The sequence below is a fragment of the Biomphalaria glabrata genome, chromosome 7 (genome assembly GCF_947242115.1).
Source record: "Biomphalaria glabrata chromosome 7, xgBioGlab47.1, whole genome shotgun sequence".
Classification (NCBI taxonomy): Eukaryota; Metazoa; Mollusca; class Gastropoda; family Planorbidae; genus Biomphalaria; species Biomphalaria glabrata.
This window is the reverse complement of record NC_074717.1, coordinates 23437632-23459209: the sequence shown is the minus strand read 5'-3', so window position 1 is coordinate 23459209 and position 21578 is coordinate 23437632. Positions and strand designations below refer to the sequence as shown.

Sequence of the window (21578 nt, the reverse complement as noted above, 5' to 3'; positions counted from 1 at the left end):
ATAATTTGATAGTGCAACAAATGGCTTGAATTTGACTAGTCAGAATCCGGGGGGGGGGTGCAAGTGTACCACCTTGCACCCCCCTCCCTGCGGGTGCCCGTGGCGCAGGGTGCAAAAATAATTAAATTAATGTGTGGGTTCCGGCCAAAAAGAAATATAGATGCTGTCAAATATTTCGAATTTTTCAATATTGAGTTGAGAAACCAAAGAAAAGTCAGAGACGCCTTTTTGGGGGGAAAAGGGATTCATGGACCAATGGCTACCTGGTCGTGTTGTATGCGCTCTTGAATGTCGTTCGGCGGTCTCGTAGGTCCTGGTTGTTGTTTTTTTTTTAACTCTGCCTGCTACCACCCCCCGTCGTCCTTAGGGAAGTTTGGTCAATGTAGGCCTAATTTTCTTCAGACTCTGAAGAAACATCCGAAACATGTAGAAACAAACAAACAAGACGAGTCGTATGTTGCCCTTTCATAGTCATTAAAAATATAGATCTATAGTGGCGTCACTAGGGTCGGTGTCACCCGGTGCGGTAAGCTCGGGGTGTCACCCCCCCCCCAGAAAATATAATCTTCCCCTCAAAAAACAAACAACTTTCTTTATGTTGAACAATAAAACTGTAAGCTAATAAATAAATTGGTTATACTCGAAAAAAGGTTTTCGATTATATTTTTAATGTCGTTGTTTTTTTTTACATTTAATCAAAACGTTATTGTTTAAATAAAATGTACAATCATAGAATTGAGAATCCTTGAGTTGAACATATTTTTTTACTAGAGATTGTTTAAGAGCTCCTTACGGAAAAGGTCTTAAATTATACTAGCGTTTCTCAGCTGCTTCCGAAAAGACAAATCAAACACTGAACATGTTTATGTATTGCAAAACTTCGTCAAAAAAATAAATAAATAAAATCCTAGAATACCAACTAAGGACAAAAATTCAGTTTTGTAAATTTAAAAAAAAAATTTGATAGCGTCCATCGGAATCACTCTGGAAATTAGCAAGAGAGTAAGGCATTTAGCAACAATTTGTACAGATTTAGCGACATGTCTAAAGCAAATCAAGCTGTTGTCTCACAACAGATGGTGGAATTCTTCAACATCGATATGGATATGAGATTAGGGTGTATCTTATCCCCATTTCTCTTTCTTGTAGCCATCGATGATGTCATTAAACAGGCTGCATTCGGATTCCCATGGCGTAAACCAAACCGCGTTGGATTTTGCAGTTGACATAGCATTACTTTGAAATACAATTAAATGTATACGCGAGATGACGGATAAAGACGCCCTCAAAGTTATACATATAGGGTGCAGGTTATCCAGTTCCCCATCAACATTGGTCATACAGATCTTGAACAAATAGTAAAGTTAACCTATTTAGGCAGTGTTATCTCAAGCGATGGTAATGCATATCATAGTGTTGCATGTCGGATTGGAAAGCAGGAACCGTCTACGGCCACCTAAGCTTCGAGGCGTGGAAGATTGAAAAGAGGCTGAGTAGTGATGGCTTAGAATGATCCTACAAATCCTCCCTAGAAATTTTTACCAATAGAGAAATCTTTTACCGGACAGGCATTCGCCGTCTAAGGGATGTGGCGACTGAACGTCAATTAACATTTGTGAGAAATATCATTAGACAAGACGAAACACGTTTACCAAAGTCAGCCTTAACATGAAAGCCGAAAAGAAGAAATAAAAAACATGTCCGTCCAAGTTTAACCTGGCGAATTTCGTGGGCACCAGATGGGAAGTGGTTGTGAAAGACGACTTAGATTGATTTCTGTGGAGAAAGCTTGCAGCCGTAAGCGTCGAATGGCGTGCGAGAGGCTTACGCCTATGTGTTTTTCAACACATTGCAACAAAAAAAAATAAAAAATGTTACGTTCAACACTCAACTGGTCAGATAAGATGTTTGGGGGAGTGCCTTAACTTCACTCAGAGTTAGCCGGGCGACGACCCGGGCGCAAGCGTTTTTCTACATTTCTGAGCTTCAGAAACTCTTTCCCCTGGCGTTTTATTAGAACACATAATAAAGTCAAATAGAATTAAATTAACAAGATTTAGGACATGTGGATACTAAATTGTGAAAGACATTCAAGGCAGTAGCCTAATATATTTTTTAAAGTTGCATTTCGGAAAAGTGCATTTTCCCACTTGGGTGTCACCCCCCTGGTGGGTGTCACCCGGTGCGGCCCGCACCCTCTTACTCTTAGTGACGCCACTGGATCTATATCTAGAGAAGCCTTTCCAGCTGTATTTATTAAGTAGCCCATTGCAATGTTTAGGCCCATAGAATAGATATGCAATGATTTTTTTTTATTCTAGGGATATTTTATTAGTCATTCTTGGGATTTATGAAAGTACCTGTTTAGAGAGTAAATTCCCCTTCTAGAATATATAGATTCTAGAGATCTGTAATAGTGTAAAATAAGATCATTAGATGGTCATTGGTCAAGCCATTCTTATTTAACATTAGTAATTAATCTAGTTTGATCTTGTCTAGCGCTATCAAAAACAGTAAATTCTACCCGATTGTATCTTTTTGATACAATTGGGTATCTTATCTGGGTATGCGATTAAGGTATACACAATGGCAGGGAAGTATTGCACAGAATTCCAAACAACAGAATTAAAAGATGTTCAGGTAGATCACTCATCCGATCATCATTTCATCAATCTAACTATTCAACTAGAGTTAGAGTATACTAGAGTTAGTTAGTACTCACAATATAGTTACACTAGTCTACAGTCTAGTCTCTGATTTTAGAAGTAGAATGTAGATATCTAGAACTACTAGAAGCCTGAGAGATCTCTAGTCTATCTAGAGTAGAATCTGCCTCGTTATAATTTTTATTATTATGTTTTTTATAGAATTCTTAGAGTTAGAGGGTCTCCACTCTTCTAACACATTCAATGGTTAGAAAGGGGGGGGGTCTACACCCTCTTCTGATTACAAATACCTAGAGATCATACCTAGCTTAAACCTTAAATGAATAAGTCCACTCTTCCAACATTAACAGTTTAAAACAGGCTCAGTGCAAGTGATATAACTGGCTTGATACCGTAGAAATGTACATTTATGGTTCAAGATACTGCATCCCTTTTATGAACCATGTGACCCGGGAAAGATGATCATTTATTCGTGGTCGTGGGACACGGTCCCTTGAGCCAACGACACAAGTTCCTCCTCACATGCGAGGCTGGAGGCCGAGCCCACTGTGGGCACTCCATATGCCTATACTGTCGCACTGACCCTGTGGGGGAACCATCACCACCCGTATGGTCCCCATTGGGGAATGAAGCAATTGGGGTCTTGGACTGGTTCTACTTTAGCAAGCCTTTCTCACATCCCCACCACGTGCAGGTACACTCGCTAGAGCATACAGTGGTAGCTCACTGGGAACCATGTTTGCTTACGTACTTAGCCCTTCCGCTTCCCCGAGCGGACGTTTCCATGGAGGTGCCACGCTGAAGCGACGGAGCTTTTTCTCCGCTGGCTTGATACCAGCTCTATACCATACTTGGTCAATCAATAATTGTGTACACAATGTCACAAGTATTGCTCCCATTAGACAAAATAGTCTTTAACGTTCCTTGTCGATCGATAATTTTTAGTCATTTAAATCTATTACTCTCCTGTGTTGAACATCCCAGTGTGTAAAAATGACGTTGCATTTTTTTTTTTTTGTGGTACAGCACTTGATTGACCAATTATTGTTATTCTACTATTTTGATCTAGAAAACTAGATTAGCATATTGATTTAATTTGCATTTTAAAATTATGAATATTTATTCTAATATACTCTACAATACTCTGGTACTTTTTTTATCCATAGAAAAAACTATATTTTGAGTTGACTAACACGCTCAAGTATCGTCATAGTTCTAAAACAAATCTTCAGTCTCAATGCACAATATTTTATATAACACACCTGTTGCCTAATAAATGTGTCTATATATGCCAAATATACTTCTCTTTGAGCTGATGAATCATCAAACTTTAAAATGCCCTAAGCCCATGAACCTTCTCCTTCATTACCAGAAGGTAAAAAAAAATTAATAATAATTTCAACGCCACTTGAGTTTGACATCATCGTGAACTTTGCCTTTACTAGGATAACATGTTTCAAAAAATTGATGAAAAAAGGTGCATGCACAGTAGCAATATAGCAGTACTTTTGTAAACTTTCAAATAAAGAAGTTTTAGTAATAATAAGGTGAGCTGCTTGAGATCCACACTTTACCCTAGATCTAGTGCTAAAAATGTTTGTTTTTTTTGACAGCATGACAGGGAGATGGCAGCAGGCAGATTTGATTAGTCAAGCTAGTGTATTTTTAGACTTTTGAAGTTGTAGAATTATGTATCTCAGACTCTCACACTAATAATAATAATAATAATAATAATCTTTATTATCCGTAAGGAAATTTGTCTTACAATTTGTGCATTACACCAAACAAAAAACATTATAACTATAAGAAACCAAAATGTACATTCACACCAGACTCACTCATAATTTACATGTGCCAAAGTTTATACCAGATTGTTCTTATTTAATGATTTGATTGCCAGGGGAACAAAAGAGTGTTTGTGTCTGTTTGTCTTTGCTATCTGTGTCTTGTATCTCTTTTGTGATGGTAAAATCACAAAATCCTGACACAAAGGGTGATTCTTTATTTCGAGGATCTTGTTAGCTTTTTTATAGATGTTTGTCTCAAACAACTGCCCAAATGGGGTTTGTTTTTTGCCAATGATTTTGCCAGCAGCATTTAGGATTCTATGAAGTTTATTTTTATTTTTAATGCTCAGATTGCCATACCAGGCAGTGATATTGAAACTTAACATATTGCAGATGTGAGTGTGATAAAACATAGCCAAGGCCTTTTCGCTAACATTAAACGAGGACAGTTTTCTTAGTAATTGTAATCTTTGCTGCCCTTTTTTGCTGATATAATCAGTATTTGCAGTAAAATTTAGTTTATTGTCTAGGATAGTACCAAGGTATTTAAAGGTTTGCACAATTTCAATAGTCTCTCCAGCTACAGAAACAATATCATTTTCCTTCTTGTCCCTACGAAAATCAATTATCATTTCTTTGGTTTTTTTTACATTTAATAATAAAAAATTATCTTTACAATATTTTTCAATTTGTTCTATTTCTTTGAAATACTCATTTACGTCTGAGCTCTCTGAGAGCAGGGCAAGAAGAGCCGCATCATCAGCGAATTTTGTGAAGGAGCAACAAGAACTATCGGATTGAAAATCATTGGTGTACAAAATGAACCACAATGGCAATGTCACAGCCCCCTGGGGCACCCCTGTGTTAACTATGCGTTCATTAGATATAACACTACACTAGGCAGTAAATTTAGTTACTCATTCAGCATAATTATGAGAGAAAAAAAAATTAAAATGTCTAAAATGACAATATCCTTAAAATCATGATCTAAATCCTACATTGTCAAGTTAAAAATAACCTGGAAAAGGTTTCCAACTGCTCCAAATTTATCCTTGTTGGACAAGAAAAGTAGATATATTCTCTATATATATATTAAGCAGAGATATGAATCGTTTGAGGAAAAAATTTGTTTAAAAATCTGTCTTTGGATTCTAATGAGATTTTGACTAATACTGATGATGCTAGTGAAAATTGGTTCAAGTCATTCAAGCAGGACTCTGATCAGAAAGGAGCATTTTAAAAAAATGATGTTTTCATTTTTTTCTCCAGCTCACTTTTTTTATTCTGTGAGTTCCAAAAGACTTATTGTGTGATTCTTTGCTCAAATGCAGCAAAATCAAACAAGCTTATAAAGCGTTCCCCTCTCCAAAAAACAAAACAATAAAAATAACTGGTTAAAGGCTACTCAAATAGATCTTAACTTACATTTTGATTTTACTGTTATAAAAGAAAATAATCACAGTTCTCACCCACCAATTTTTTAAAAATTCAATTATTTGAATTGGGGAAATATTTTTCTATGTGAATTATTAAAAGATCCATAAGTCTTTTAGTTTATAACTCAATATTAATTTCATTAATTTAATTAACTAATTGTGCTATCATTACACTACCTTTTTTTTTATTTTCACAGATTTATAGTTTGAGATCTATTTATTAACTAAAAAACAAAAAGATGTTTTGTTAATTAATTATTAATTAATATTTTATTATTTGACATAATTGGATCTAAACAATATTTAAAATGTGAGAAGAAATCTGAATAATATATGTAATTTTTTTGATATTTATGAAATCTTTATTATTTTTTCAGGCCAGTGCAATGGCAGTAGATTGCTTGGGACAATGGACACTTTTAGCTGGGTAAAACTTTAAATCTTTTTTTATATCATTCTCTCTTTATAAATTTATTTATCTATAAATGTTTATAAAATAAAAATATATGTGTGCCTGCACATTGATGCCTATTAGTAGTAAAAATATTAATCTTGGCTTTCTTTCCTCAGCATGTAATAATGTTGTTGAAATCTGTTCCTTTTTATCAATTTTTGTCACAAAATCAGGAAATGGGTCACAAATATTTATTCAATAAAAGTTAATAGGTCAATGATTGCATAATATATAGAAAAATTAAAACAACACAATAAATTTTACAAAGAATAGAGAATTAGATCAATTACAGAAATGGGAATTAAATTGGAGCATGTCTTTCCACCCAGAAAAATGTCAATTATTAAGAGTAACAAAAAAACCTAAAAGAAATAAATACCACTTATACTTATTTATGGTAAACCAGTTACACAGACTAATAACTAAAATTAAAGCAGTTATACATAAAACACTGAACCATAATCTTCAAATGCAAAAACAAAATCTAATAAAATACTTAGAAAGAAAAGATAAAGGCACATGGCTTGTTCCATACGCTAGGAAAAATGTGTACCAATACTCCTTCTTCCCTAGTGCTATTAAAGCATCAAATGAGTTGCCTGAGTCATCCAGGAAAACCAGTGTCTTGGCAGAGTCATTGATTAACATGCATGACTAGATTGACCTAATAACACACGTAAGATGTAATCTTCTTCTTTTTTTAAGTCATGTCTTTATTTTATATGATAAAATATGTTAACTCTCATAATGACCACAAAATGAATTTACATTGCAATAAGTATTGTAAAACCTTACAGATGGTCGATACTATAATGATAAGTATATACTAATTATTCTTGACAAATATTTTTTCTTAATTAGTATCCATTGAATAAACATTCCTATCCCAGTTCCCTCATGCTCATTTGTCTCTAATGAAGTTGCACATAAAGCATTGGCTACCACTAGGAACATTTCTTTCAATACAGACGTAAGAATTTAGTGTTTGTGGACTTGAATAGACCAGCCCTGACAACTGTTAAAGTCACTAGACAAAGTAAATGGGGAATCAACTGTGTCCAGTGGAATGGCCATGCCTCTCATGCTTACAGATTCGTCACTGCTGTGAGTATTAATAACATACATTCAAAAAGTAGCCTACAATTAATTTGAAAATAAAGTAGATAAATATGTGATTGTTCAGTTTATTCAGATATCATTTGGCTTTAAAATATGTCAAAATTCTTTTTTTAAAAAGTTATGATGCTTTTAGTCATTAGTTTGGTGATCTACTGTTTCGACATTGTTGGTCTTGCATGAGTTTCTAATTTATTTTTTTTTTGCTGAGGCATTCTTTCATATACCCTTTAAGAGGTAAAAGCAAATGATTTCATATTTGAATAGAAAATAGGATAAATTCAGTGGCATCTATTTGATTTAGACAAACATTCTAGATACAAATGTCTTAATATTTATGCAGTTTGTTTTCTCATCCTTTAAAAGGTAAACATTTTGTGTGTGTATGGGTTTGCTTTAATAACTGTTGATAAATATTATACATTTGTATAATGGTATACAATAAAATGTTTTGAGCCCAATGCAATTTATTTGTGTTCAGTGCAACCAAAGGCTAGATTTGTTTGATTTTCATGAAGCCAGTGCAACACACCTGTGTTCATTGAAAGCACACTCAAGAACAATCAGGTAAATGTTTATATGAATATGAGAAGAACAGAAAATAAAACAGTGACAGTCTATTTTTATAATATACTTTCTATCATAATGTGTGTTTCAAGATAATACACAAGTTATTTTAGGAGAATGATCTGGGTTTTCATTGCTCTTTTATTTTAAAGAATTTTTTTTTCTTTTCATTATGTAAAGGTGATGTGCCTATGAGAAATATACTTTTGTCCACTGAAATTAGGGACAAATTCATAAATTTACAAGACATTGATGATGTACTTCTTGGTTATTGCTTGACTATCAGGTGGTTAAGAATAAGAAGATAGGCAATCACTGTGAAATGGCATACAGTCTTGAGAGTCTTAGTTTCTATGTTTGAAGTTTGTGCTGAAACAAAGGATGAAGTAAACAATTTGTAATCTAGAATAAGTTCCCCATTTAGACCTTATGATCTATAGGGCAGAGGGTGTAAAGGTAATCTGTTTTTGTGACCCAGTGTTAACGAGGGTGTCCAGCGCAACACTCAACTGCCTTTACTTTTTTCCCCAACTAATGTCAGAGCTGGGTGGACTCAGAGGCGCCCTAAAGATCCCAAAATTAAAAATCCCAGTGTACACCAGGATTCTAACCCAGTACCCCTTGGTTCAGAAGCCAAGCCCTTTACCACTCAGATCCCACACCTCCTGTAACCACTGGCAGATCCCCCCACTTGGCCGACCCCCCCACCCCTTCTCGGGAGGAGGGGCGGATAAATTTTAGTATAGAATTCACACAATTTGTATACAAATTTATTACTTATGATATATACTAATTATTTATATTTCAACCTATTTTTAGATTATTTCGCCCCCCCCCCCCCCCTCTAGTATGTTGGCCGATTTGGTGGGGTCGGGAGGGGGCGATGGTATCAATCCCGCCCCCCCCCCCCCCTACACTTTCGAGTGGGGGGGCGGTCCAATTTATTTGTACAAATCAGAGCTTGCTAACACAATCAATTAAATATCTATATGATTAAAACTTGTTATTAATATTTTAACCGATCTTTATATTATGTCGTTCCCTGTTAGCCGATTTGTTTGGGGGGGGCGGGGGGGCGAATACCTCTACTGCCCTTCCCACCTAAACCCTTTGAGTGGGGGGGGGGTCCTACTTTTATGGAGAAATCATAGTCTGTGAACAAAATTAATTCAATTAATATATAAATTGTATATTATGTCCATCCCCTTCTGGTATCTCGGCGGATTCGGTGGGGTTGGGGGGAGGGTGATTGCATGTACTGCCCTCCCCACTCTAGCCCTCTGAGTGGGGGTGGGTGGGCGGTCCTATTTTTATGGAGAATCATTGTTTGTGAGCAAAATTAGCTGAGTCGCCCCACCCCTATTCTTTAATGCCAAATGCAATCTTTAGCAGAAATTATTAAAGGAGCGAGGATTAATCGTTTTCACTCTACCACCCCTCCCATTTCCAGACAGAGTTTATGTAATTTCATATGAATTTATCATAATTATTTTAAGAAAGTTAGAATTCAAACGAAATTTTTCAGTATAAAAGTCATGATTGAGATGAGTTCTAAACCCAAATAATCTTTTCATAGTTGCCTTTTCCCAACCTTTACTCAATCTGATATTTTTCTAGTTAAATAAATTTGGGACTATAACTCAATATTTATACTTGCATTTTATTTAATATTATTTATCGAATAATTCCTTTTTCGGCGGCAATCCTCAAAGCCAAAATGTAAATATGTGGGGTATCTTATCTTTTCAAGGAACAAATCGGTTTTATTTGCAATGTATTAAGGGCTTATAAAATCATATTAGAATATTTTTCAAGTACATTATTTGAAAGGTCCTTTTTGCGTCAGAACCCAACTGATGAATAATGAGCTGTAGTTGTCAGGAGAATGCGTTTCTGCAGTGAAGAATGCAAAAAAAAACGCTTTTGGCGTTGGGGCTTCGCCCCGAATCCTTTTTATGAATAATGAGCTGTATATGTCAGGAGAATGCGTTTCTGCAGTGAAGAATGCATGAAAATGCTTTTGGCGTCGGGGCTTCACCCCGAATCCCACTATGGAACCTTATAGCGCTGCCCCAGTTGTTTTGTTTTTCGCCGAAGGTTGAGAAATGCTGCTTTTTATATTGTCATATATATATATATATATATATGTGTATATATATATATATATATATATATGTATATATATATATATATATATATATATATATATATATATATATATATATATATATATGTATATATATATATATATGTGTATATATATATATATATGTGTATATATATATATATATATGTATGTATATATATATATATATATATATATATATATGTATATATATATATATATATGTGTGTGTGTGTGTGTGTGCTGTACACTCGTTTATGCATAGGGTTAGGGTTTACTGGGAGTTAGGGTTAGGGTTTGGAAAAAAATCGCCCCCCCCCCCCCCCACTCCAAGGTTCTGGATCCGCTAGTGCCTGTAACCTAGATTAGCAGCACTAATTAAAAATAATAGCATGTTGAAAGTATTGAACTCAGCAAATAACTATGTTTTGTTTCATGTTTTGAACAGTGCTGTTGACTGGTCTCCCTTTGATGTGAATGTTGTTGCCTCCTGTTCTCTAGATACATATACTTATTTTTGGGATGTCAGGTATGTTTTAATTTTATTTTTATTGTTTGGTTTCATCTTGTAGCAACACTTTCATTTTTATGATGTTAAAAAAAATTGTTATAATTGAATTAAATGTCATTTGGTTTTGTTTCAGAGATTCTAAGAAACCTGTCAAAACATTTCAAGCTGTTTGTAAGTTGCATTTATTACAAATTATTATTTTTTTCTTAACTGTTTCTTTTTCTACTTCATTGTTCACTTTGTGATTGTAGTAACCTAATAAAATACTACAGGAAGACATGTCTTGATTCTAGGCTTTATTGAACAATTATGACAAAACAGTTCACGATAACACAGTACACACACACACACTCAAGCTGACCTGAACACCAAGAAATTTTGACACACAAGAACAGATCAGTTTACAACACACAACAAGAACATAAATACACAACAGTGATCAACAGAATTTTCTTTTCATTCAATGTTTTTACAGCATTAAATGATTAATTGCTTTACTTGCTTAATGTCATAGTCTTGCCATTCATTCAATATATATATGCTAACATCTTCAATGTTTTGTTAGCTGGTGTAGGCCAAGTGAAATGGAACAAGGTGACCAATAATCTGTTCGCGACCACACATGATGGAGATGTCAGAATATGGGATCCTAGAGTAAGCCATCTGCTCTTAAACTTTTTTTTTATTAAGAGAAGGAAAAATATTTTTTACAAAGCTTATATCAACTCACTCTGTCTGTCTGGTAAAAAGTTTGTACATGTTATTTCTCGCAGACCCAATCTTGAAACAAGCTGAAATTTTGCACTATTATTTCTTTTACCTGACAACACAAGAATCAATACAAAAAAATTAAACAACTAGTTAATTAACTATTGGTCATTAATTATTCTCAAACAAGGTAAAGAAATTTTACTTTTATGAAGTGGCGGTATAAGCTGAATTAGTCCCCTTTATAGGTTGTCATCCAAGGCTTAGTGAACACAAACATGAAATTGGCCGAGACTATAGAAACAATAGATAAATATACAATCTTCCATGTTCATTAGCTCTTCACTAGCAGAGTGGTTACATGTTGGCTTGAGAAGCCTGAGAAGGCTTTAACTCTCAAGTTTGAATTCAGGTCGTTCACCTTTTTTATTTATAACGTTTCAAAAGCGATCATCGAGATACCCCGTTCTCCCCGACCCCTTTCCAACTGGTCCAGGCAAGTGATTAGGATCATAGTGTAGTGAGAAAAGCACTAAACGCATGAAATTGCATTAAACAGAAACAATTGGTAAAAATATTTTTTGTTGCACAGATAGATTATTTTAGTCTAGATTTATTACAAATTTAATTACATAACTGATCTAAACTAATTGATATAACTATACTAATAAAACCATTTTTTTTTAAAGTCCTTTTTTTACTTACTTGTTATGTGTGTGTTAAGAATCAAATATATACACTGTATCCTCATCTTCAAGTGGCTGTAAGCACATTTGTTATAGAACACAATCAGAAGGCCAAGTTGCTGACAGAAACATGTTAGTTGACATATATCTTATTGACTTACATATTTCACTTCTGAATCTTGCTTAACTTAATCATTTATTGTTTTTATTTTCTAAAACTGGATTCTCTCGTCCCTAGAAAGGGAATACACCAGTTCAGTATATATCAGCACACCCATCTAAAATACATGGTTTAGATTGGAGCAGTGTAGATCAGCATAAATTGGTAACAGCTAGTCAAGATTGTACTATACGGGTTAGTTCTTAGTATTTTAGATTATTAGTTAAAAAGTTGAGAAAAAAATATTTTATGATTTGTTATATTAAATTATTAGTTTTGTATATTTATAATTCTTTGGATGATCTTGACAAATGTTTACTGTCCATGCAGTTTTGGGACTACACCAACCCACGAAGGTGTGAAGCAATGATCAATTCTGGCAATCCTGTATGGAGAGCAACATATACTGTAAGAAAAAAATACTGTTAAGATTATTTGTTTCAGTCTAATAATAATAATAATAATGGCAATGTCTTTGATTCCAAAGGTTAAGGATGAGTGTAGTGTTTCACATGGACACGCAAACCCATTTGTAACCTGCACATTTTACATCTGATGCATACAAAGCCATTGTCTCCTCTGGGTCTATTTTAATCTACTGTAGAAGAAAACTGCATTTAGTCATCAGCTTGTATTTACAAAAAAAAAATGTTTTCTTTTAAAAAAAGCAACATCTTTTTATGTTATTTTAAACAACAAATTTCAACAAAAGATGTTACAGATATGGAATGAATATTTGGCACGTGTATCTTCATGCTCAACATGACAATGGCAGCCATGTGAAAAATTTGAGATTTTTAAAAAAAATCTGTAGTGAATTAATGTTAGTGGATATAGAAAATGAATTATATTAAAACATTTCTACAAGAGGGCCAATAAAAAATATTTCAGATTAAGCTTTCTGAGTCATTAATGATTTCATCATTGACCATTAGGCTGATTTCTTATATAGGAAGTATCTGAAAGACATTACATTTGCTTATGATGGGTCAGAAAACCTGTAGATAATATAACATAAATAAATAACTGAAATACTATACATTTTATATAGAATCAAATATATATATAACTTGATGTTTGTGACCTGTCCAAATTTGATGGTTGTGACCTGTCCAAGTTTGGTGTTTTTGACTTGTCCAAGTTTGATGTTTGTGATCTGTCCAAGTTTGATGTTTCAGCCTTTTGGTGAAGGTGTGGTGAGTGTTGTTGTCCCTCAACTGAGACGAGTGGAAAACAACCTGTACCTGTGGCACATTAGGAACCAACAGTCTCCTGTACACACATTTATTGGTCACAAAGATGTGGTTCTGGAGTTTCAGTGGAGGAGGCAGCAAGAGGGTAAGTACTCAGCATTTAGAACATAGCTTATCATGACAGGTCATTGTAATACTGTAACATTCCTAAAGAAATTATATTTTCCTTTATTGATCTTGTAGAATTCAGATTACATAAAGTCTTAACGTATTTGCAGTTATAAATTTTTTTATTTTTAGGGGTCAAAGATCATCAATTAATTACTTGGTCTAAGGATCAAACTCTTAGAATTTGGAAAGTGGACACATCTATGCAAAAGGTTTGATATCTAATGTTTTTTTTTTATTTATTAACTCTTTGACTCTGGAAGGACGCTGATTTTTTACAGCTATAAGGCTGTATAAAAGCTGGCAACATCGATGTTTTGAAATTTTTTTTCTCCATTGTTTTTTTCCCGTATATGTTTTTAATTGCTTAAAATATTATCTGAAATAGTTTCCCTTTGATAAACATCCTTCTTTCAATGTGTTTTTACTGTGAAAGATTTTTTGAAAGAGTGGGGTCCTAAAAAGGCTCTATTTTCTTTAGATTTATGTTCTGGATGATGGTGACAATGAGCTCAGAACATTCATTTTATGTGTTTTTAAATGGTTTTAATATAAAGTTATGTGGAAATATATATAAATATCATAAATAATAATTTTTTTTCTACTTTGGATCATAATATATTTCCTAGACCTAGTATAGACCCAGAGCTGTTGACTGGTCCAAGTGGGTCAGTTTTCATTTTTCCAATAGTAGTGACATCGATAATTAGCTCAAAATTTTCATTTTATCTGTTTTAGCTGTTTTTCTATATAAAGTTTTGTGACAATATGGAGAAATATGATTAAAATATTGTTTTTTTCAATATGGACCATACATTTTTTCTAAGATCAGGTCTAGATCTAGATCCTGGAGGTTTTTTCGCAGTCTGTAAGTTTTTATTTTTAATTTTCAAACATTAATATTAAAATATTTTTTTTTGTTTTATAATAATTGCTTTTGCTATATCAAAAGGGCATGCATTCCTTTTAATTTGATACTAAATATATCATTTTCTAATAAAAAACAAAAAAGTTATTAAAGTTTATTTGAAGCATTCTTTTCACTTTGAATGGCCATAAAAATTAATTCCGTCCAAACGTGGAAAATAATTCCGGAGTCAAAGAGTTAAGAAGAAAATACCACCCTGAGAAGTACATTTACATATATAGAACTCAGTAAGAAAGAAGTGAGTAAAATTTTAAATTAAAAAAAGAATCTCCCCTAAGGGGAAGAAATAGTGGTAAGTGGGTGACAGGTTTAAATTTTTAATATTCAGATTTTTATTTTTTAAATCCACTAAGCTGACACCTTCAATTACTCCCCTTGTCACAGAAATTGTTTTTTTTTTTATTAATTTTAATTTATTTTTAATGCAGTTATGTGGCTACGACATAGAAGATAATGGGGACGCAATTGTTGAGCAAGAGTTTTCTACCCCCTTGCCTCAGAATTTACTGTTTGACTTGTACAAAAAACCAGACACACTTCCCACCGACAACAGATTGCTGATAGCCCCCAAAAGTGATACCAGTGGGGTCGGTGCCTCAGCACCTAATGTCAGCTCTCATTTGTCAATGATGTCAAGCATGTTGTCAGCAATGACATTAGAAGAAGAATGTGCTGATATAGGGCAGATGTCTGGTGTAAAACTAGAACTGGTAGGCCAAGATTTTTACTCTTTCAAGTAACTTGTACGTTTGTATATTAGGTGAAAATTGTATTCATTATGAAGGAGCATAAGGCTGCACAAGCAGACTTATCTAACATTCAGTTTGGCATATGTTAATCTTTCATTCTTAAGATTCTCTCTATATAAACTTCTTGGGTATTTGTTTTGATCTGGAAACTTTTTGTTTATAGTATTAGATTATTGTTATTGGAGTCATTGTAAATTGCTAACAAAATGGTAGAAAAATAAAAACATTTTCATTCTGCTGAGGTATAACTTTATGTAGCAGTGGTCTCTGTTCAAAAGATTCTAAATATTTGCTAAATAGATTAATTTAACAGTCTGAAGTATACCATGGGGTTTGAAAGCTTTTTAAAAGCTTTTTTTATCTAACAAAATGATAACATATTGTTTTATATTCAGCCTTTTATACATAATTAAATATTCTTACTTAATGTAACATATATTTTCATTGTTCGATTTCAACCATCTTATGTGTAACATCAGACCTTTGTTGCTTTCTTGTTTAATCTTTAGTAAATAAAACAACTGTTGACTTTGACAGACATATTGTATTATATATACTCTTCTATGTACAATTTGAAGGCTGATCTTGAAAAGAGAACTTTGACATTTAAACTGGTAAAAGAGCAACACTTCATGGACATCCATATGTTGTTTCCTGACACCTACCCAATCAGAGTTCCACCACATTTGACTATACTTCAGACTAATTTGGATAGTGAGATACAGCAACATGTTGTCAAGGTAAACTTAGCACTAGATAGACACTGCAACATATTGACAAGGTAAAATTAGACCATAAGACTACTACACATTGATAAGGTAAAACTAGATATAGATAATGAGACACTGCAACACATTGACAAGGTAAACCTAGCACTAGATTAGTCAGACACTCACCACATTGTCAAGGTAAATCTAACACTAGAGTAATGAGACACTGCAACACATTGTCAAGTTAAAATTAGCACTCCATAATGAGACACACTGTCACTGTTCAAGTAATGCTTGATAATGAGTCACTGCAACATATTTTCAAAGTAAAAAATAATTTCACTAGATAATGAGACACTGTCAATGTGACTTAACAGAATAATGACACTGTAACCCTTCGCCATGGTAAACTTTTCTTTCAAAATCTAGCACAATTTCCTAATAATCCATTTTTTTTAGTGCTAAAAGATTTATGTTGTTTTGTAATTAACTGATTACTTCTTGCTTTCTTCTCAAGACATTTAATGAAACAAGTTCCGTGCATGTCAAAAAACATACCAACTGCCTAAAACATTGCTTTAAGCAAATCTTGAATGTTATGGAAAAGTCTGGATCCCTTGTGGTGAATCAGGAAAACACAACTCTTGTAAGAGTTTTTCTTGTGACTAGCAAGTTTTAACATTTTGATGAAATGTTTCATTCTTAAAAATCAAATTTAAGTTTTGTTATATTTTCTTTAAAAATTGTATTTAAAAAATTTAAACTTTTTTTCTGTGTTACAGGGAGAAGAACGTAAATCAGTATTAGACAAAAAATTTTTGGTGGAGAAAGTGCGTGCACCTACCAGTCCAGTTGGCCAGAGCAGTGTACCTATGTATCCTTCTGGCAGCTTTCATGACTCATGTATTCCTTTCCCTAGAACCTGTGGAGCTACTTTCTGTTCCAATGGTAGACTAACACTGTTATTAGCTATCATTTAATCAAAAACATTGTTGTTCAATTCTATTGAATTTATTTATTTAGTAGACCCTTGTAGATTTGTCAAAAGGTTGTTTTTTTTAACATTAGCGCAATAACTCTTATTCATACACTGTTAATGACTAATGTAGTACAATACAATAGGAAAAATACAGTAGTTTTTTAAAACTTTCATACAAGAAGATCTATTTATGTATCATTCAGAAAGGAAGAATGAATTACTTTCTTTTTTTTTTTTTAGTGAAATCTGAATGTGTTTCTTTTTTTTTTCTTTTTCTAAAAATGTTTTGTTTATGAAATTATTTTTTTCTAAAATTATTGAAAGTAAATATTTTTTTAAACAGATATATTCTATTTTTAATGTTGTTTTTTTTTCTTTTTATTCAAGCCTTATTATATAGATAAAAACAAACATTTTTTCTTTATTGTGAACATTATACAACACTGACTATTATTCTATTCAATTATTTAAAGTTTCATGTTTCCGTGTATTATTAAAATTGGCAATAAAATTAGTTAATTTTTTTAATCATTATTCCCAGATTATTTAGTCATGTTTCATGTTCCGGCAGCCTTAAAAAAAGTCAGTGAAGACTCAGAAATAACTCCAAGGTAAGGAATATGCTAGCTTTTGTCTTAAGAAACAGTTGTAATGTTATTGTTGTTGTTTTTTTCTATGATTGTAATGCTCTATTGAGAATGTAATTATTTCAGAGCCTTGTCAGATTTAGCCTCCTACAGTCACCCTCAGTCTCAGTGGATGCGGAACCAATCCAATAGTTTTGTTTCTTCATTGTCATTGTTCTACGGCAGCCCTCCAGCAACTGCCCAGGAAGTTTTAAGTGTTAGCAGTTTTTATACAGAAAAGGTATTAGTCTTTTATGTTAGTGCAATGTTACATGCATGTTTGAATAGAGTTTGACCTGTGTTTTATATTTCAGTGGGCAGTCCTCTGAGGTCCCCAAGTGGGGTTAAAACAACATGCAGGAATAACAAAGAAATAATAACAAATAAATAAAAATAGATTATAAGCATATTTTATCTTGAAATAGGGTTTCTTCGGCCTCCTGAAATTCCAGGATCTCCTGGAAAGCTTCTGGAATTTAAAAAAACTAAAAAAGTCCTAGAAATCTCCTGGAGTTTAAAAATATCTCCTTGAATGTCCTGGAATTTCACAGATAGAAAAAGAAAGAAAAAAAAAAGCACCATTAAATCAGAAGATGGGCTGGGGCGAGCAGAAATAAATTCTAAATGCCCTAGGGTTGCCAGCTCCTGATTTTCCTCCCAAAACCTTTCCCATGATTGGGTATAGCTGCAAGGCAGCAGAGGTTTGAATTCAAAGATTTTTTTCCCCTAGGAGGGTAGCCAGCAATAGCTAATGAGCCCCTCCTGCCCGAAGCTTACTGGTTTATGTGCCAGTTACTCACCATCACCCCTTCTTCTGTTAGTGAAAACAATTCCACCAGACTGAATATGAGCCACACCCAGGGTTTGACTGATTATCAGAGGCTATTTGAGATGCATGCCATTAGCGTTTTATAGGTAATGGAGTTCTTATATCCTTTACCACTTCCGGCAATGACAAGCTAAATTACACCAACTTTGGCTATTGTTATATTTTTGTACGAATATATATGTGCCGGAATTTATAATTTCTCCTGGAAATCTCCAGGAAAACTCCTGGAATTTCATATTAACTTTGGTGCAGAAACCCTGTAAAATAGTCATTACATGGAAACATCAAATTTACCTCAAAGTCCTAGGAGGTCTAATGTGTCACGAACCGATACAGTAGTTAGATGTGACTTTCTTCTTCCAGCCAGATTTATTGCTGCTGAGCTATGAGCTCTTTTGCAGACTGTGCCAAGGAAAAATACTGTGCTGTCTGCTTCAGTTGTTCAGCACTGCCGTACAGGATGTTGGTTATGTTGGGCTGTAGTGTAAGTAGGGTCTGCCTAAGGTGGATTAGGAAGGGGCATTCAAAGAGGATATGGTTTACGGTTTGATAAGGGTTGGCTGAGTGACTACAAAAGAGGAGTTCTATGGAATTTATTTTGTTCAGATGGTAATTTAACAGAGGTTTGACAAGAAATTTCAAGTCAATGGAAAATGGTGCATTATTCAGAAATTAAGGTCATGTCAAAAGTGGCTGATATCAGTTCTAAGAAAGGATAGAAAGGAAAAATCTTGCTAAGGGATTCTGGAATATACAAAAGTATAAATAGAAGTTTTGCTTTGTCAAACAAATTGATATTATTCTGTTTCATTGTTTCATTGTAATTGTGAGGATTGAAAGTGAAAACTTATTCATTTATTGTGTTGTTCAAAAGAATATGATTAAAATACTAAAATTATATGCTGGAGTGTTTCTTCAGTATTTTAGTCATTCATTAGTCCTTGGAGCAGGTTTATATTTGTATATAAAAAAATAAAATAAGAATTGTACTAAGGACACAATCCAATCCGATATCAATCTTATATTTTATTCACTCATTTTTTTACTTCAAAAGATTAACATTTTTTTTTTTCTGTTAAAACTTCATTTATATTAATTATTATCATTGCATTTCAAAATACCATCTAGCTGCCAGATTTACATTTGCTTTGGTTCATAGTTCTTATGTCAACTTTTTCATTGTTATTGATTGAATCATTAAATGCTCTCATTTTTAATGAGAGTTATTATTGTAAGCAGTTTCTGGTGCAAACTATTTTTTCGTGTTTCTTGTTTGCCACACAAAGAATGCTTAGAATCTATAAACTGTTTTCTGACACAATTTGGCCAGGTAGTATACTCTAACATTCCAGTCAAGCAATGTTAACTCTCTTTTGCATTTACATTAGTGTCGGTGCATGTGCCTGCTCCTTTCGGAATAAAACAATCTCCCGTAGACTCCCCGATGGCTGCTCCATCTTTACGGCCGAATTGCACGCAATATTGCTTGCACTTATGGCCGTAAAAGCATCAGAAAGGAGAAATTTATAATCTGCTCCGACTCCAAATCTGCTTTGCAAGCTTTGGGGCGGATGAAGACTGACATCCCATTGGTACATAAGAGCCTGAAGCTGTTGGACCAAATAACAGCCGACCGTAGGGATGTCACCTTCATCTGGGTTCCCTCCCATGTTGGCATTGAGGGAAACGAAGCCGCAGACAGAGAAGCAAAGAGAGCCCTAAATCATGCGGTGTCAGGAACCCAAATTCCCTACTCGGACCTGAGACAAAGTATTGCCTCTGCCACCTATCGAGAGTGGCAGAACCGATGGGAGGCTGAGACTCACAGTAAACTCAGGCAGATTGTGGCGGATGTCAGGTGGCGGCCCACATCTAAGGGTCTGACAAGGCGTGGTAGCACAACCATGTCCAGACTTAGGATTGGCCACACCTACATCACGCACTCTTTTGTACTGAAGAGAGAGGAGCCCCCACTTTGTGAGTACTGTGACTCTCGCCTCACCTTGGAACATATCCTCGTTGATTGCCCCAGATACCAGGATGTCAGGGCGAAATATTTTAGAGCCACTAATTTAAATACACTATTTGATAATGTCGACCCTGGGAAGGTACTGGGCTTCATCCGGGAAGTGGGGCTATCTACGAAGATCTGATTTCTGAATTTGTGAACATGCACTATTTACATTAGATTTTTACCAAATATTTAAATTTTTACTACCTTTACTATTTTAACTGTGAATAGACCTTGATTTTAATGATATGACTGTATAGAATCTGGCCCTTGTTGTTTAGAGAGAGAGGGATCCTTAAGGGACTGCAGGCACGACATGGCCTAAATTGTGCCGATGTGCCTCAAATCAAAAATCAATCAAATCAACATTAGTGTCGGAATTGAGACTTGCTTCTAGATTTTCATTTATTATTTATTTGTGACACAGTGTTTTATTATCTCATTTCTTTAGACAACTAAAAGTAGACACCATCGTTCACATCAAAAGTCTAGATCAAAAGACAGAGAGGGTAGGCATGAGAAAGAAAGAGAAGCAGACAGAGCTAGCAAAAAGATGCATAAAGTGGGCTGTGTCAAAATCTATGACATTTCTCCCATCAACAATATTTCCAAGTATGCTGGTCAACATTACAAGTAAGTTGCTTGTCCCATTGCTGGTGTACATCAAAGGGCACATTTACCATGAAACAGGGCACTAGGTATAAACATTAAATATGTCTGGTGGAGTATGTTAGAGACATAGAACTCTCAAAGGTGATTGGTATTGTAAACATGTTCATATGTTACATATTGCACACAAAAGTGTATTACGTAGTTGGCATTTCAACAGAAACAATTATTGTAGTTAAAGTATTGCTTCACTTGGCAGACTTGATCTTGATGACCTTCATGGTACATGCAAACAAAATGCTGAGGTGGCCTCAAAGATGAAAAGGAATGATTTAATACAGGTACTTCAGTCATTTATATTTAAGAGTTTTTTCAGTAATTCTATATTTAAGAGGTTTTTTTTAGTCAGTATAATTACTCCAACAACTATTTTATACAACTATTTTAGACTAACTTTCAATTATTTGTGTTTTTACAAAGCTTATATCAACTCCCTCTGTCTCTATCTGGTAAAAAATTTGTACCCAATCTCGGATCAAGCTGAAATTTTGCACAATTGA

General features: G+C 34.0%; 1 protein-coding gene across 11 annotated transcripts in view; it reads left to right on the top strand.

Annotated features, from left to right (window-relative positions):
• The window catches only part of LOC106072378 (GATOR complex protein WDR59-like), a 58451-nt gene that overhangs the window by 17603 nt on the left and 19270 nt on the right, over positions 1–21578 (top strand). For 10 of the 11 annotated variants that reach the window (XR_008778906.1, XM_056035487.1, XM_056035486.1 and 7 more), the window contains exons 1-19: positions 2399–2640; positions 6267–6316; positions 7312–7447; positions 7941–8026; positions 10600–10680; positions 10796–10833; positions 11228–11316; positions 12295–12411; positions 12547–12624; positions 13395–13554; positions 13710–13789; positions 14934–15215; positions 15833–15994; positions 16482–16610; positions 16747–16912; positions 17485–17554; positions 17657–17810; positions 20861–21042; positions 21278–21359. Coding sequence is in view for 10 of the 11 variants with exons in the window: in XM_056035487.1 (XP_055891462.1) it covers positions 2587–2640; positions 6267–6316; positions 7312–7447; positions 7941–8026; positions 10600–10680; positions 10796–10833; positions 11228–11316; positions 12295–12411; positions 12547–12624; positions 13395–13554; positions 13710–13789; positions 14934–15215; positions 15833–15994; positions 16482–16610; positions 16747–16912; positions 17485–17554; positions 17657–17810; positions 20861–21042; positions 21278–21359 (2196 nt within the window). In the remaining variant the exon portion in view is untranslated. Of the gene's footprint in view, positions 1–2398; positions 2641–6266; positions 6317–7311; positions 7448–7940; positions 8027–10599; positions 10681–10795; positions 10834–11227; positions 11317–12294; positions 12412–12546; positions 12625–13394; positions 13555–13709; positions 13790–14933; positions 15216–15832; positions 15995–16481; positions 16611–16746; positions 16913–17484; positions 17555–17656; positions 17811–20860; positions 21043–21277; positions 21360–21578 lie in introns of those variants that run through there. The other variant, XM_056035484.1, reaches the window with a different exon arrangement.